Raw genomic sequence first — 15,872 nt, 5'->3', positions numbered from 1 at the left:
TGTTTCAGTAGACAGCTCTGTAGGAGTCACTGATACAATCCACTCTTTAGACCAGTGTTTTTCAAACTTAATACCTTCTGGGAATTCTTTTTCCATTGATCTGTCTGCTGAGTAAGCCCTCAGTCATCTGCCATGAATTCCAGAGGGTTCTGGGTATATTCAATTCAGCACACACCTAATTAATCTGTTTTCAGTTCACTGCTAATCTGTTTTTAGTTTATTCCCGATTTCATTTTATTTTTGGATGTTTTAAAAAGTTGTTTTTAACTATTATTTTAACTGATAATTTTATTGCTTTGTTCCCTTCGTAAACCTCTTTGAGGTTGTTGTTTTTACAATCAAACGGGGTTTGTGTGTGTGTGTGTGTGTGTGAAATAAATAAATAATATATAATTCGCTCAAGGCAAACGCAAGGCCCATTGGGCATCACCCTCTATGAGCAGTGCATCCTCAAATGAAATTTTCGACAACATCTAGGAACCCAAGGTTGAAGAACACTGCTCTACTCGGACCAACAAAATCCAGGATGGCATTTCTAACATGAGCAGATTTGATTCAACAATACTGCTGCCCAGCCACCTGCAGATTCTACAGTTTGCCCACCCTGTGAATGCAACTAATGTGCCATGGTACTCTCCTGCGGTCCATCAGCGGCAAATTCAACCACTGTTTCTTGTCCTTTAAAAATGCTGCTTCTAGATATTTTGTCCAAACTCACCTGCTGGTAAAACTCTACTCTTCCCCCCACTAGTTTACACATTACTATCCATTATGTTTTTGAGCACATCATGCACAGTCTGTAAGAACACAATTAGTAGTTGATAATCGTCTACATTATTGCCAGGTAAATGACGTGAGCTACAGGACAACCGCTAAAAACTACACAAACAAACAAACAAACAAACAAACAAACAAAGAAGTGGGATGTCTACAATAAAAGGTAGAAAGGGCTGGGAAATCAGATGCACTAAAAACCATCTAGGCACATTTCAACTGTGGAGAAAATAAATAAATAAACATATATAGAAGCAAAACAAGGAGTCACAGACAGTGTCATCACCTTGAATCATACTGGGGGAGTGGAGAGGAATAGCTGCAAAATAATTTAGAAAGCAAATTGGGAAAAAATTAATGTGAGATAATTAGAAGCCAGCAACAGAAAATGTCGATCATAAGCAAAGGCAAAATAATAACAAAAGCAAAGCTTTTCAGTTTGATCAGAGCGGGGGAAACGTGCGTGTTCTGTAATATAAAATATGCATTTAATTGCATTTTAAATATTTGCTAAAGAGGGCCAACACCACTTAGTATGTATAAAAGCAAGTATTCTAATTAGTAATTGTGCCGGCAAAGGTAATGCACACCGTTTAAGAAATCAGGATGGTGGACGCAGCACCATTAGGATGCACAACTGAGTAACAATATGTAGGCTGCAGTGGGGATAACTCGCCACCACTTGATTGGCTACAGCAAACAGAGTCTGGTGTTACAGTGAGCAGAATCCTTTCATTGAGCAGCCTCATTGCTGGCCAGTGTCACCTTCCCAGCCTGATTAACAGGAACACCTTGACTTGGGTTGCATAACTAGCAGGCCCACCATGGTATGAATGGATAATGTGGCTCCATCAACCAACCTGAAGCATAGCAGCCATACCAGTCCCTCTTCACAATTTGGGGCTAAGCTCTTCTGGTGACACCTCGACACACCTTAAGGGAATCACACACTGGGACAGCAACATATCCACCTCTGCTAATGCTTGCTTGGGTCCGGCTCAATTCCTCATGCAGCTCCAATTGTTAGTTGTGACAAATGTCAAAAGACATTTGCTGGGAGGTTGGCTGGGAGGAAGGCAAAAACCCTGCAATGTAATGCAGAGCCCAACTGGGGTGCCTAGGTAAAATCCCTTCCCAGCTACACAGCAAACGGATGCCCAGATTTGAGGGAGGGCAGGGTGGAAAGTCAGTGCTGGTATTGTTGAAGCCACAAGCCAAGCCTCCAATTTATGCCCTGGGAGCAGACCACAGAGAGAAAGTTCGCTTTCTGGCCCAGTCCCTGGCCCCTCCCCCTGGGAGCAAATTGGTGCTGCTGATTGGCTCCTGCAGCAGAGCACTGCACTCATGCTGCTTCCAACACACTAGCAGTGCTGGTCCATGCCCGAGAGAACAGGTCTCTCTCCACCTACCACAAACGGGTTGTAGACAAGCAGGGACCTGGGACTTATGTTAGCAGGCATGGGGGAAAGCCACTGTTGTGCCCGAATACGGCAGCTGGTTTCCAGTTAGTCAATAAAGCTGGTGTTGATCATGTGTCAGAGGCTCAACATCACATTTCCCAAATATTGTGTATATTAGAATGTAATGTAATAAAGGAGCAATTGTGTATTGATAATTTTAGACCTAACCTTTCTAATTCTTCTGTCATTTCTAGAGCAGTTAGGTCTACTTAAAAAAAAACAACCCATAGTAAAAAATAATAATTTCAAGAGTACATATAAGTTTGCATGCCGGAAAGCTGAATGTTTCATGGCATTGGCCTTTTAGTACTAACACTTGTGTATTGCTACTTTACTTTTCTGTAGGTTGTGAATATCTGGGGCAGAGGTGGAATTAAGCAAAATGGCCCAAGCAGAGTGCCTATGACACACATTTGTGAACTTGGTAAATTCAACACGCAACAAGGAAATGGAATGGCATCTCCTAGTGGAAAGCTCACATGGGGATCTTGTAACCAACTGCTATCTCCCAGCTTACCCTCTCCTGTATGGATGTTGGGAGGATAGAAGGGTAGGTTTTTTCTTAGCTCCTTAAAGGAAGACCAATATAATAATGTAAATCATAATAATGATGTGAATTGGTAATGATGTAAATTTATTATTTTTATGCTTAGATTACAGCACACAATTGACCAGCAGAGTAAAGATTGGTCATATCAGATCTACATGCTCAGAACTCAAGGGGGTCAAACAACCTCTAAATATTTTGCCAAGTATGCAGAGGCAAGGGAAATATTCTTTGTTCCCACCATGAAGGGAGGAGCCAAGTTGCTGCATGCCTGGGTAAAAGATATAGTCATATATCAGTTTATTCAAGATATGTTCACCTGCACTCTGCATAAATATCCTCATTGAGTAAATCCAATGGGTTGGATTCAAATTCAGTCATGCTGAGAGTAGACCCACTGAAATCAGTGGGACATGTTAGAACAATTAGGGCCCTTCCATTAGGCAGAATGAGGCAAGTGCCTCAAGTGGAGGGTCACAAATTGGTGCTCCCCAGAGGCTGGTCTCACTGCCTCCTGCCCACCTGGGAAGCTCTCCATATCATCCCCTGCTGCCTTGCTCTAGGAAGGACCATGCACAGTGGTACCTTGGTTCTCAAACTCCTTGGTACCCAAACGCCGAAAACCTGAAAGTGTCCCGGTTTTCTAACGTTTTTTGGACGTTGAACATCCAATGTGGCTGTTGCCTATTGTTTCGCCTGCACCAATGAGAAGCTGTGCCTTGGTTTTTGAACATTTTAGAAGTCAAACGGACTTCTGGAATGGATTAAGTTTGGTGCTTTTTTTTTTTGCTATTTATTTTGCGTTTTTGATTTGGGGGCTTTCTCAGTTAATTTGTTTTTGTGATTGTGTGGAACCCAGTTCAGCTACTGATTGATTGTGTGCCTGTGGAAATAGATAAAAGCCCCCCCCCCCATCCTAACAGTGACTATCAGTGCAGGTAAGAAATTTTTTTAAAATATTTTTTATCATCTACAATACTGCCTTATTTACTTTATAGTACAGTACATTGATTATTGCTTTCAATTTATGGATCAGTGGTCTCGTTAGATAGCAAAATTCATGTTAAATTGCTGTTTTAGGGGTTGTTTTTTAAAGCCTGGAACAGATTAATCCGTTTTGCATTACTTTCTATGGGAAAGCATTCCTTGGTTTTAGAATGCTTTGGTTGTGGAACAGACTTCTGGAACAGATAAAGTTTGAGAACCAAGGTACCACTCTATGTGTGTGTGTCCTGCACTTGTAGCAAGGCATTTTGGGTGGTGTGGTTGTGAAAGGGCCTGCAATGGCAGCCAAATTTGCTATAGTGGCCTGTGATGTGTCTAGGTAACACAGTAGCTTCGATTTGCAGCAAGGGAAAGGGTAATTAAAACCTGTTAACAGTTTATCAAAGTTAGAAATCATGACATTATATATAAAGTCTTCCATTGTGAAGAAATAGCAATACCCCTTTCATGAATTAGTTTATTGCCACACCTCCCCCAATTCCCAATTCCTGTAATTTCCCAGGATCTACATTTTTGAGAATTTGGTGGTGTTTCAAAGAATCTGCATGTTTCCTAGTTAACCTTTAAAGCTTCAAGTAGAAGGAGTCAACACCTCTTTGAAGCATCTCCCTCACTTGCAAGGGTAACATGAGCTGCAGTCATTCAAATGCAGTTGCATGCTATCTGTTTTAATAGGCTACAGGGTGTGTCAGCTAAGAATATGAATGTCACCCACAATACTGTGATTGTATTTTGAATGTATTTTCTGTTGGGGACTCTCTCCACCTCCACAAAGTTAAATAAAACACAAGTGTGTTGAGGTTTCGTAGACCAATATATTTAATTCTATTGGAATACACTGATTTAAAGTTTGTCATCTGGCCTAAAACAGAGTGCTGATAATAAAAACAAAGGAAAGTTCACGAAGAAGTATGTACAGTGGTACCTCGGGTTAAGTACTTAATTTGTTCCGGAGGTCCGTTCTTAACCTGAAACTGTTCTTAACCTGAAGCACCACTTTAGCTAATGGGGCCTCCTGTTGCTGCGCTGCCACTGCACGATTTCTGTTCTCATCCTGAAGCAAAGTTCTTAACCCGAGGTACTATTTCTGGGTTAGAGGAGTCTGTAACCTGAAGCGTATGTAACCTGAAGTGTATGTAACCCAAGGTACCACTGTACAATTGCTCACTTTGTGTGATTTCCCCCCCCCCCCTTCCATCTGTAGCATTATAAAACACAAATATGCTGTATTTGTATTTTTATCATTTTTTTAAATACAGGAAATATCCTTTGTGGGCATTTCAAAACTGATCCTTACATTATTTACATCCTACCACTGATGGGCTCCATAAGTTCATACTGTTCGCTTATTCTTATTTGTGCACTGTAGACATGAACTCCAGAGAAAAACAAATGCTAATACAGTACAGAATTTAAGACAAACATTGCTGTGTAAGCATCTAAAACAATGACTTGTGCCTCTCTGCTCCCTGTTTTTTGTTCTACGTTCATTTTTATGTAATGTTTGTTGTTTATTATTATAACAACTACATTTTTCAGTGTTTCTGAGTGGAAGGGGAAATGAGAGACACTGTAATTATACTAACTAAATCTAAACATTTAATAATAACCTTTTTAAAAGACAGAGAGAGGTTTATTAACATTTGTTAAATTTATTCATGGTTTTGATGTAATGAACTTTGCAACTCTCTGGGCAATTCAAAACAAGTTAATTCTAATTTTAAAAGGCTTGACTGAAATCTAGGTAACTCGAACATTAACTGGGCGCAGTATTTCTCTGGATTGCACCCACTGTCATTCATTACAAGCATTTATTTGCCCTGGTATTAAATGCACCTTGCTTTTCATATGTAAATGTGCCACACATATGGTTTGACCAACTGAAAATAGATTAGATGGAATCTGGCAAAATAGTAAGGGCTAAGTTCTACCCTGTTTTCTTAAAGAGAACCACTCCACAGCCTCCAAATAAATTAGAAATAATCAGCATACATTGGGTGGGACCCAAAGATGCACTGGGACTTTTCCCAAACCCCTTTCCCACAGCAAGCCCTGCAGAAGAGAACTGCAGTTCAACAAGCCAAATCAGAAATGTTAAAAGAAATGTTTTTATATTTCCAGAATGGCAAAGTAAGTAACACTATTTTTCCTATTAATTTATCCATGGTATTATAGAGTTTTTTTGCTCAAGTGCAACCATGTAACTTTAAAACATAGCATGCATTGGTGTGGTTGGTTGTTGTTCCGATGATGCTTACACTCGAGTCCCTGGTTTTGGGGAAAACAGAAATGGAAGTTTCACCAGGGCTATTTCCCGTCTACCCCCCAACTATTGCTTTGTTTCATATATAATGACATGAGAGAAATCCTTCAGGTAACTCACCCAGAATGGATGGGGCTGGAGACAAGATTGACATTGTCCAAGGTGTCTGCGGCCCAGCTATAGTGCCTGAGTGAATCAGAGTCAAATTCTCTTGGAAACGTCAGATGCTTCAAAGAGATGAAAGAGAAGAAATATTAACTCAGCAGAGAGAAAAAAGTCAAGCATTTCTTGTGGTATATCACAACTGAGAAATAAAATCAACCTTTTATTAGCACTTGTAATACCTGCAATCATTCTCTCTCTCTCTCTCTCTCTCTCTCTCTCTCTCTCTCTCTCTCTCTCTCTCCCACACCCACACCCACACACCAATCACTTTAATTACTTTACAGACCTTGTTTATGTAGGACATAGCAGCCTAGCTCATGGTAGTGCCCATTTTGTTTATTTATTACAGTTCTATCCTGCCTTGGTCTATCACCTTATTTTATTCTAGGTCACCTTCAGGGTTGACTGGAGAGTTGAACCTGCATCTCCCCAGTCCTAGATTGACACTTTTGACCACTATGCAACAAAATGAGCTCAGAGAGAACAGTGATTTGAAAGAACGATAAACAAGTATGTTATCCATGGCATCTCAATGGGGATCCCAGTAACAATCTCTGCACTAAACACAGAATACACATTGACAACTTCAGACAAACTGGGTATATTCAATATTTGTTGTGGCTGTGGATTCAGGCCCCACCTGATAATGTGTGATCCGATCCTCGTCCCTCAAAACCAGGGGTGGAGTGGAGGAGATTGTGTGCACACCACCAGGGTTATATATTTTGCCCATGGAATATTTATACCTTTCTCTTCCTTAAAGTAGCTTACTTATATCTATGCAGGGAAGGACTTTGGTAATAGGGCGTCTTGAGCGAGGACAAAATTTGGTGCCCCCAATAATTCATTTTTTATTCATTATTATTTTGCGCCACCTCGGCTCAGCATCCTGTGCAGGGGAACCTAAACCCAGTGTTGATCTATGGTTTCCAAGCAGCCTACTGTCCAGGCAGCTTCACCAGTAAAACTGCACCATGTACCTTGAGACAGTGCTTGGATCACTCCCTCTATGCATGTATTTCCTATTTTACATATGTCAAATGTTGAGGGATGGGCAGACAAGGAACCAGAATTCTACTGCCCTGCACCAGACTTGATCCAGACTGGCGAATGGGCAGGTGGGCCTGCAGAGCGATAACAGAAATGCCTTTGAGCAGTCACCATAAAACAAGCAAGCAAGACAAAAGAGCAATTTTAAAAGGGCAATTTAAATGAGCTGTTTTTTCTTCTTTGTGTCATATTGCATGCCAGCTAGCATCTATGAGCTCTTCTTGTTTACTGAGCATTCATCTAGTTACCCCCCCAAATTTTTTTTTTGCATTTATTGAGCATTGGTAACAGAGGTTATATCACCTGGCACCACCGTTATCTCACACTTTCCAGCAAGTTTTCCTTTCATTTTCCCTACCCCAGAAGTTCCATTTTGGAGAAGGGATGGGGAAGCTGACTTGTCGTGCCAGAGTGCCAAATCCACTTTAACTGCATACTCTAAAATTGCTGGCAAACAATTAAATGGTGCCCAAAGAATAGTGAGAGTCTGGAGACAGTGTAGCTTTCAGAAGGGACCGAGTTACAGGGACAACTACATCTTGTTTCCATATATTCTAATGATAAACCACCTCAAGCCTCACATAACCTCAATGTCTGTTAGTGCTCAAAAGCAGACAAACCAGCTCAAGAATCCTGAGAAACAAAGTGTCAGGGTAGCCAAAAAATAACAATAGCCTCTCTGGCAGTAGCATAATACCCCATTCCAAACTACAGCGAAAATTAAAAATAAGTTGTTTTCTGACTATATTTAAAGCATGAATAAAGATAGCCACTGTAGCCTGACTTACATGAAACCTTCTTGCGTCTATTATTAACCAGCCTCCCAGCTCACAGACTGTTTCAAAAATAATTTTCAGGTTCCTATGTCAGGAATAATTTATCAGTTCCATCTCTATGTGCTATGCATGGGGATGAGCAGCCAAGGTGATGAAGCCAGTGGCAGATTAGGAAAGTGCTCTCTCCCTTCCTTTGCAAAGATGAATTTTTGAGATAAAAAACGAATGCGCCAAATATTCCTGCTTCTACGTTTCTCCTGCTTTTTAGCGTTTCACTTTTAAATAACTATTCTATTTATCTGAAAAGAATAACAACAACCCACCTTTCCACCCACACCAAAGGCATCTTCTAATCTTAACAATAAAATGCAGTGCAATAAAATAAAATAATCAAAAGTAGTAACAGAAAGCTAAAACCACTCAAAAGCAGAGGAACCGAAATTCAACCCAGACTAATGGCTTGGCAAAATAAAAATGTTTTTATAGCTCACCAAAAGCCATTAAAAAAGCTGTAATATATTTCCAAGGAAGGTCTTTATGAAAACAGTTTCTTCAGTCATATGCCGAAGATGGACCTAAATCTAATTTTAGTATTGTATTCTTACATTGTTGAGGGAAGAGCCATAGATCAGTGTCAGGGTTTTCACACAGAAAATCCCAGGTTCAGTCCCTGGCATCTTGAGGCAGGACTGGGAAATCCTGTCTGAAATGGTAGTGAGTCACTGCCAGGGTTTCCCAAACATTGGTCTCCAGCTGTTTTTGGACTACACTTCCCATCATCCCCGACTACTGGTCCTAGTGGCTAGGGATGATGGGAGTTGTAGTCCAAAAACAGCTGGAGACCAATGTTTGGGAAACCCTGGTAGCTAATGCTGAGCTTGATGGATCAATGGTCTGAATGGAGGGCAGCTTTGTATGTTCCTATCTAGGGCAGTTCATACTCCACATATCTTCCTATAGCACAGGGATTGTAGTTCTATTGAATTCTAGCTTCCCCAAGTGCCCTCAGTGTGTGTGTGTGTGTGTGTGTGTGTGTGTGTGTGTGTGTTTATCTAAAACTAAAACTAAAAAAGCACAGTGGGCGTCTGAGTCCAATTAAAGTGGATTTGAAAAATGAAAAAATGACCTTTCAGTAACTGGGTGAAATCTCTTATTAAATACCTCATTAACAGTTGTGTGTTCATGCAGCAGTTTAGGTAAGAAGTGTTATGTATTCAGTATTTTCTATTTCAAAAAATGAATACTGGAGGTTTTTAGCTGAAGAAAGGAAGCTTTGAGAAATCAACACGGAGGACTATTACAGACCATCCCTATATACCCTTAACCCCTATACTGTAAACTAGAACTTTCCAAACTGTGTGTCACGACATGTTAGTGTGTCAGCTGCAGTGTGCAGTTGTGTCGCGTGAAAGCTCCCCGGGCTCCTCCCGGGGCTGGAAAGGGGTTAGTTTAACCTCCGGTTTGCTCGTAAAACTGAATGGCCGTTTCATAAAATGATGCATGGCTTAAAAGTGCGCCACCAACATGAAAAGTCTGGAAAGCTCTGCCGTAAACAATCCTAAATGCATTTTCCTATTTTACATTAAACTGGAACCATTGCCAAACACATCTCTTCTTGTTGTTATTGCTGTTGTTTTAAACTAAGGCTTATTTATGGTTGACCTGACCCCCATGTCAGCAGATTACAGGTAATATGATACACTTCACAAGAGGGTTAAAATTAAGATTTGCCACTCCTGCCAAAATCAGGGAAGTCAGGAATAGCAATTCAAGCATACTGAAAGCCACTGTGGGCACACAAGCCTGCTAAGCACGACAGGAATACCAAAATATTGCTATCCAGGTCACTGCACAAGAATGCTACATTTAAACTTTTAATGAATGCCACTTCTCTTAAAGCCCTTTCATTAGGGAATTAAGGACTCTTTCATATTCCCTGCAGAAAACAGCAATCTGTAAAGACACACCCTATTCTACAGCATGAGAACTGGATATCCAGCTGCTATATATTCTGACTGTCTGGGTGAAACTTCTTTTAATCAAAAGAAATACACTGGCGTATTCACACAGTTGTCCGTAGAATATGGCCTGAAAAGGAATGAACACTCCAAAAATGTTTCATCTGCAGCCTCTCAAAACTAAGCAGCATGCACAGGTGTTTTGTTTTGTTTTTAAAATAAAAAGACCAAACTCTGCTAACAATTTAATAGTGGGAGACAATAAGGAAGGAGAGAGAAACCTGGAGGTCGTAAAATTTGAAGCAGAACAGTAAATGGTAGGTTTATAAAAGGAAGTACCGTATTTTTCGCTCTATAACACGCACCTGACCATAACACGCACATCGTTTTTAGAGGAGGAAAACAAGGGGAAAAATATTCTGAATGAAACAGTGGACGTATCATTTTTGTGCTTCATGCTGTGGCCACAGACATGTGATCTGATGGTGAATTTGGGGTGACCCAATGCAAAAATCCTGAGAATCCCTGTGGATCCATGCTTTGTAACCACGTTTTTGCACCATTGCAGCCCCAGGCAACAGTGGGTGCGTGATTTTTTTTGGGGGGGACAGGCTGTAGTCATGGACATGCTATGTGCTCTGATGGTGAATTTGGGGTGACCCAATGCAAAGATCCTGAGGATCCATGTGGATCCATGCTTTGTAACCACATTTTAAGTGGGGAGGGAAGGAAAAACACAGAAGGCTAAGAATGCAGGAGAGGGCTATAACGTGAGGAAAGGAAGGCAAAAGTTTCCCCCCACCCACCCACACAAGCCAGCCACTGTTTAAGGATTTCATCCTTTTAAATGGAAGAAAGCATATTTGAATGCTGTGTGTCTCCAAAAACAAAAAGCAGGAAGTCAAATCAGAATTTTAAGCCGAACCTGTAGTCTCTCTTCCCTTCACAAACATTGTTCCTCCGGAGCAGGGACAGGATAGAAGGACGGACGCTCTGCTTTCCCTCTCTACTTGCCTGGAGGGGAGGGGCTTTCCCTGCTCTTTGTTCGGACGCTCTGCTTTCCCTCTCTACTTGCCTGGAGGGGAGGGGCTTTCCCTGCTCTTTGTTCGGACGCTCTGCTTTCCCTCTCTACTTGCCTGGAGGGGAGGGGCTTTCCCTGCTCTTTGTTCGGACGCTCTGCTTTCCCTCTCTACTTGCCTGGAGGGGAGGGGCTTTCCCTGCTCTTTGTTCGGACGCTCTGCTTTCCCTCTCTACTTGCCTGGAGGGGAGGGGCTTTCCCTGCTCTTTGTTCGGACGCTCTGCTTTCCCTCTCTACTTGCCTGGAGGGGAGGGGCTTTCCCTGCTCTTTGTTCCGTTTGAGCAAACACAGCAAGGAAACAGAGAGGGCGGGCAGTAAGACCCTGAGGCAGAATGCAGGAAAGCTGCCACTTGCTCTCTTCAGGCTTCCCTTCTCCCTGAAGCGCGGTTTGATTTTTGCCTCATTTTTCGGCTCCAGGGACCCCCACACATTCGCTCCATAACACGCACAGACATTTCCCCTTCCTTTTTAGGAGAAAAAATCTGCGTGTTATAGAGCGAAAAATACGGTAAATTGAACTTTGGGTAGGAGGCCAAAATAGTTTCCCCAAACCCTATTGTTAAGAATGTTTGCAATCATTACCATCAGAGGAAGAGGAGCCCCATCCCAGACCTAACATACAGAGACCAAGAGGACAGGTACAACTCCCAGAGATCACCATCTTAGAAGATGTGCCACCGAGGGAGTCTGCAAAATTGGGTGACCTATTCTGCCTGTTCACCCTCCCCTCCCATGCTGAACCTCTCCCCAGTCACCCCCCTGAGACACCAGCAGCACAGACTAGAAAATGCCTACCCAACAGCATGTGGCGTTCTATCGCTGCACCCTACTCAGAAGGAGGAACCATGAACTGTTGGTGCTCCAGATCCCAGCCACTGCTGCAGCAACATCCTTCTCAGTTCCTAATTTGGTGTGACTCTCGAGGTGGGCAGCACCCTGCATCTTTGACATACTTTCCCCCATGCACCGACTGGACAGCTCTCTGGTCTTTTCAGTAATGCTTGGCACTAGGGGCTGGACAAAGGCAACTACATAATCCAAGCCAATTGGAGATCATCTGGTGATGTGGTGACATCACAATGCTAGTTAGACAATCAGGTTTTGGCAACATGTAGGTGTCAGTACTACAGACTCATCTCAGACAGAGACAGTTGTTGCCTTCTATCCTAAGCTTTTGTCTCTTGTAACAAGAAAAATGTTCCAAGAAAACCAGTTTAAGAAGAACACATAACCTCAGTGGTATGTCTTGAAGAAGATAATTAACCTGGATGGCCATTGTAAAGCAATTTAACACAAATAAGAAGCCTTGTCTATTATTGGACATGCCTTTCTCACAAAGAGAAATTGGCTATTCAGTGTAAAAGAATCTTATTGTATTGCATGCAAAATCCAGATACTGCCCTACTCTGATAGATCAAACACATTTACCAATATGTCAGTCATCCTTGCTTTGTGGTCTTTTGTGATATAAAGCAAAAGCTAACTCCAACATCCTTTAAAAATACTAACTTAGCAGAGAAAGAAAACACTGTTATTTATTGAAATTCTCCCAAGCTGGTAAACAACTGCAATTATATGTAGCTTGAATACCATTCTCGAATTTATTGCAGCCACACTGATTTTGCCCTGTAGATTTCAGCAGTATAAAAGTAGCGTTCAAACACTGTTTCTCAAGTTAAATTTATCTCTAACCCTATCATAGTCAATTATACCCAATATATGGTTTTCAGGTTTTGAAAAGAAACCATCTTCTTTTGCCAATAAACAACATACTCTGTATTAATTCAGAAAAGCTCTTGTGACATCACATTAATTCTACATTCCTTTCTACTGTTCTGAAACACGGGACAATAGTATCAGTATTGATGGAGAAAGTACCATTACCAGGGCTGTAAATTGCAGTGGATTACTTGGTATGATTGACCGATTGATGCTTGATACTATGATTAAAATTTCAGCTTTGATTGACTGAAAGAATTGATAAATAAAAAACTTTCAGAACCCCACTACTGTAACATAAATAATGTATGTTCTAGCAGGAGAGGCTAAGCTGCATGGTAAAACATTTATTTATTTCTATAAAATGCTCCAAACCACAGAATCAATTAAAAAACCTCACCGGATCCTTTGAGGGCACCAAGAGTTCTTCGATCATCATGCTGTCCCGGGCGAAAGAACTTCTGTTCAAAGTGTAGGACCTATCCGAACTGAAGGAGCGGAGGCTGGTTGTATTTACAATTTACCACAGAGTATGAAGATGACAATGAGATGAACAAAAGAAAAATTAATGCATGCAACTTCCAGGGAACAAGAGAAAGATAATAAAACAGAATATGATTGATGAAACAGAATTTTAAAGTATGCTAGGAATTGTACCACGATTTTTAAGAGGTTTTCCTCTAATGTGTTGGATCCAAAAAGTTCCGCCCACTACTTTTGTCATAATAAAGGAATATTGGTATCCAACCCATTGGCTGCAATTCTGAACACAATTACCTGAAAGTAAGCCCCACTGAACACAGTTGAATTTTCTTATTAGTAGACAGACAAGGGATTGCACTGATTCACTTAAAATCAGGTTAATATATAGTTGGATTCTAGATAAATGTAGTAAAAATATATTCAAGAATTGTGGAGTGCAATCCAAAGTATGTTTACTCAAAGTGTGACTGAGTTCAATGAGACTCCCTAGTAAGTGTGATTAGCATGAACAGAAACTTTCTAAAATGCTGCTGGGATTTATGATGATATGGCCTAGGACCTCTGACTTTTCTAGCTAGCCCAGTTTCACACAAATGCATATTTATTATTTCCCTGCCCCCTGCTAATTAAGAGACCTCATTATCAAAGGGTAGATAAATCCAGTGTACTGATTGCACTAGTGTGCTGCTGCCACTGTTGTCAGCGACTTTTGCTCTCTAAAATTTACATCTGAAGGCTCATCTTATCCCTAAATTGGCCTCCTTTAAAGTGTATTACAGCTTAGAACAAAACCAATCCATCTCAGGAACTGACAGCCCCTAGCCTGAAGGGGCTCCTTTGCTTTTGATCACCATGCACCTGGGATATCTCTGGAACCTGTGATTACTGCAAGGATGCAGTAATAAGAAAAGCTGGGCTTGTTAAATCTCCCTCCAGCAAGGAGATATATTACAGGCACAGAAACTTATTATAGATGCAGAGATCAGTCTGTACTGATTCTCCACAAAAATGACAGCAGTTTCCAATGGTGCACAAATTACAGTGATCTAGAAAAAGGAAATCAACACTCTATATGAATGGTTATTATTTGAGAGGTGGGCATTCTGCACAGTTCATTTTGTGGCTGAGTAGAAAGCTCATCCTAGCCCCACAGTTTGCTTGTGGCTGCCTCTTCTGCCTGACTCACTGTAAGTTAGGTTGGCCATAAAAACAGTACACAAAAAGCGCAGAAGAAATGCACTGGATTTAGCACTGCTTCGTTACAAATGATCTAAATGGCTTTAGTCAAGGCATCATTCTCTCAGCCTTGGGTTTCCCCATCAGCAGTATTGAGATAATCGTAATGGATTAATTTACAAGGCTGTTCTGAGTATTACTAAAATAAAGTATGGGAAGAACTTTAAACACTTGAAATCTGCTAAATAAATACTGATCTAGATCATTTTCTGCCTTCGTTCCTTCTCTGGGAGTTTAGAGGAAAACAATTTGAATATACTGAGACCCAGGAAAATGTTGAGTCTATGTGTCACGCACATTAACCCTGGAAGCTACATGGAGCGTATGTTAGAAAACATGCCAGCATTCAGACATGCTTACTATTGCAACTGAAAAGAAAGAAAAATGTCAAAGAAAATAATTGCATCCAGCAAAACAAAAATGCTTTTAAACTAGGTTTTTTTTACAACAGTATATACCTTTAACAACTTACGACATGCACTTTGCACTTCTTAATAATTTCCCCCCAAGATTCCACCCCAGTATATATTGCATTTAGAACGTTTATCCTGGTGCTCAGCTCCACCAACTTCAACCTGGGCCCTGGGTCTTTAAAAACATTCATCTTTCCCTCCCGCATCATCTTTTCTCCCCCTTCAAAACATTCAATGAAATCAGGTCATATATTACGTTGGCAGTAACCAAAATAGTATGATCTAACATGGGACACAACAGAAAAAGTCACATCACATCACAATGCTGAGTAAAAATAAATAAATGATGAATGGCAAAAGCTGAGAAATGTCACAAGGGTGCCATGCTTTCTTACCTGACCTTAGGACTATTTTTAAAGAAATGTACAGGGAGGGGAGGGGAAAACAAGGAGAGATAGAAAGCAAAGAATCAGACAGTGGGAAAAGCACAATGCCATGGCTGGATGACTTAAGACATTCAATGTGGTTCGTTCTGTTATGTTACACTCAGAAATCTACGCGGGTGTTTGGCTATAGTTAAAGGGTTGTAGTGGCTTTCAAACTGTATTCTAGGGGATCCCAGGTCCCTTCCAGTTCTTTTCCTCATTAAGAAGATCAGCAATGGCTGAGACGCTTTGGTGGAACACGTTCCCCTCCCCAACCCTCCTCCTTACTATTGGGAGATGCTGTAGGTCAGCATTAGAGCACAAGCTCTGCATGCAAGAAGTCACAAGGTTGAAACTTCAGCATCTTAAGTTAAAAGGCAACAGCTGGCAATAAGAAAGACCTCTTCATGAGATGCTAGCAAGCCACTGCCTGTCAGGGCAGAAAGATGGGCTACGTGGACAAATTGCACATCCTGGTATGTTCCTTTGCAGTGCACAGTGGCAACAGGGGTGGGTTGGT

The 15,872-nt window shown here is 41.2% G+C and overlaps 2 protein-coding genes across 52 annotated transcripts in view; one reads left to right on the top strand and one right to left on the bottom strand.

The window, feature by feature from the left end:
• The window catches only part of ANK3 (ankyrin 3), a 401,108-nt gene that overhangs the window by 56,616 nt on the left and 328,620 nt on the right, over nucleotides 1–15,872 (bottom strand). For 31 of the 43 annotated variants that reach the window (XM_081190769.1, XM_081190787.1, XM_081190760.1 and 28 more), the window contains 3 exons: nucleotides 13,196–13,298; nucleotides 6,170–6,276; nucleotides 1,061–1,093 (listed from right to left, as the gene is read on the bottom strand). In XM_081190769.1, the coding sequence (XP_081046895.1) occupies nucleotides 1,061–1,093; nucleotides 6,170–6,276; nucleotides 13,196–13,298 (243 nt within the window). Of the gene's footprint in view, nucleotides 1–1,060; nucleotides 1,094–6,169; nucleotides 6,277–13,195; nucleotides 13,299–15,322; nucleotides 15,335–15,872 lie in introns of all 43 variants that reach the window. The other 12 variants (XM_081190790.1, XM_081190772.1, XM_081190791.1 and 9 more) reach the window with 3 other exon arrangements.
• The window catches only part of LOC308585316 (uncharacterized protein), a 131,096-nt gene that overhangs the window by 71,074 nt on the left and 44,150 nt on the right, over nucleotides 1–15,872 (top strand). For 7 of the 9 annotated variants that reach the window (XR_014007236.1, XR_014007237.1, XR_014007239.1 and 4 more), the window contains 2 exons: nucleotides 2,580–2,784; nucleotides 2,888–3,707. The exons of 1 other annotated variant lie outside the window; for it this stretch is intronic. The gene's annotated coding sequence lies outside the window, so the exon portion shown is untranslated. Of the gene's footprint in view, nucleotides 1–2,579; nucleotides 3,708–15,872 lie in introns of those variants that run through there. One more of the 9 variants, XR_014007238.1, reaches the window with a different exon arrangement.

This window comes from Podarcis bocagei, assembly GCF_964188305.1.
Source record: "Podarcis bocagei genome assembly, chromosome: 4".
NCBI classification, from domain to species: Eukaryota; Metazoa; Chordata; class Lepidosauria; order Squamata; family Lacertidae; genus Podarcis; species Podarcis bocagei.
This window is presented reverse-complemented; position numbering and strand designations above follow the sequence as displayed.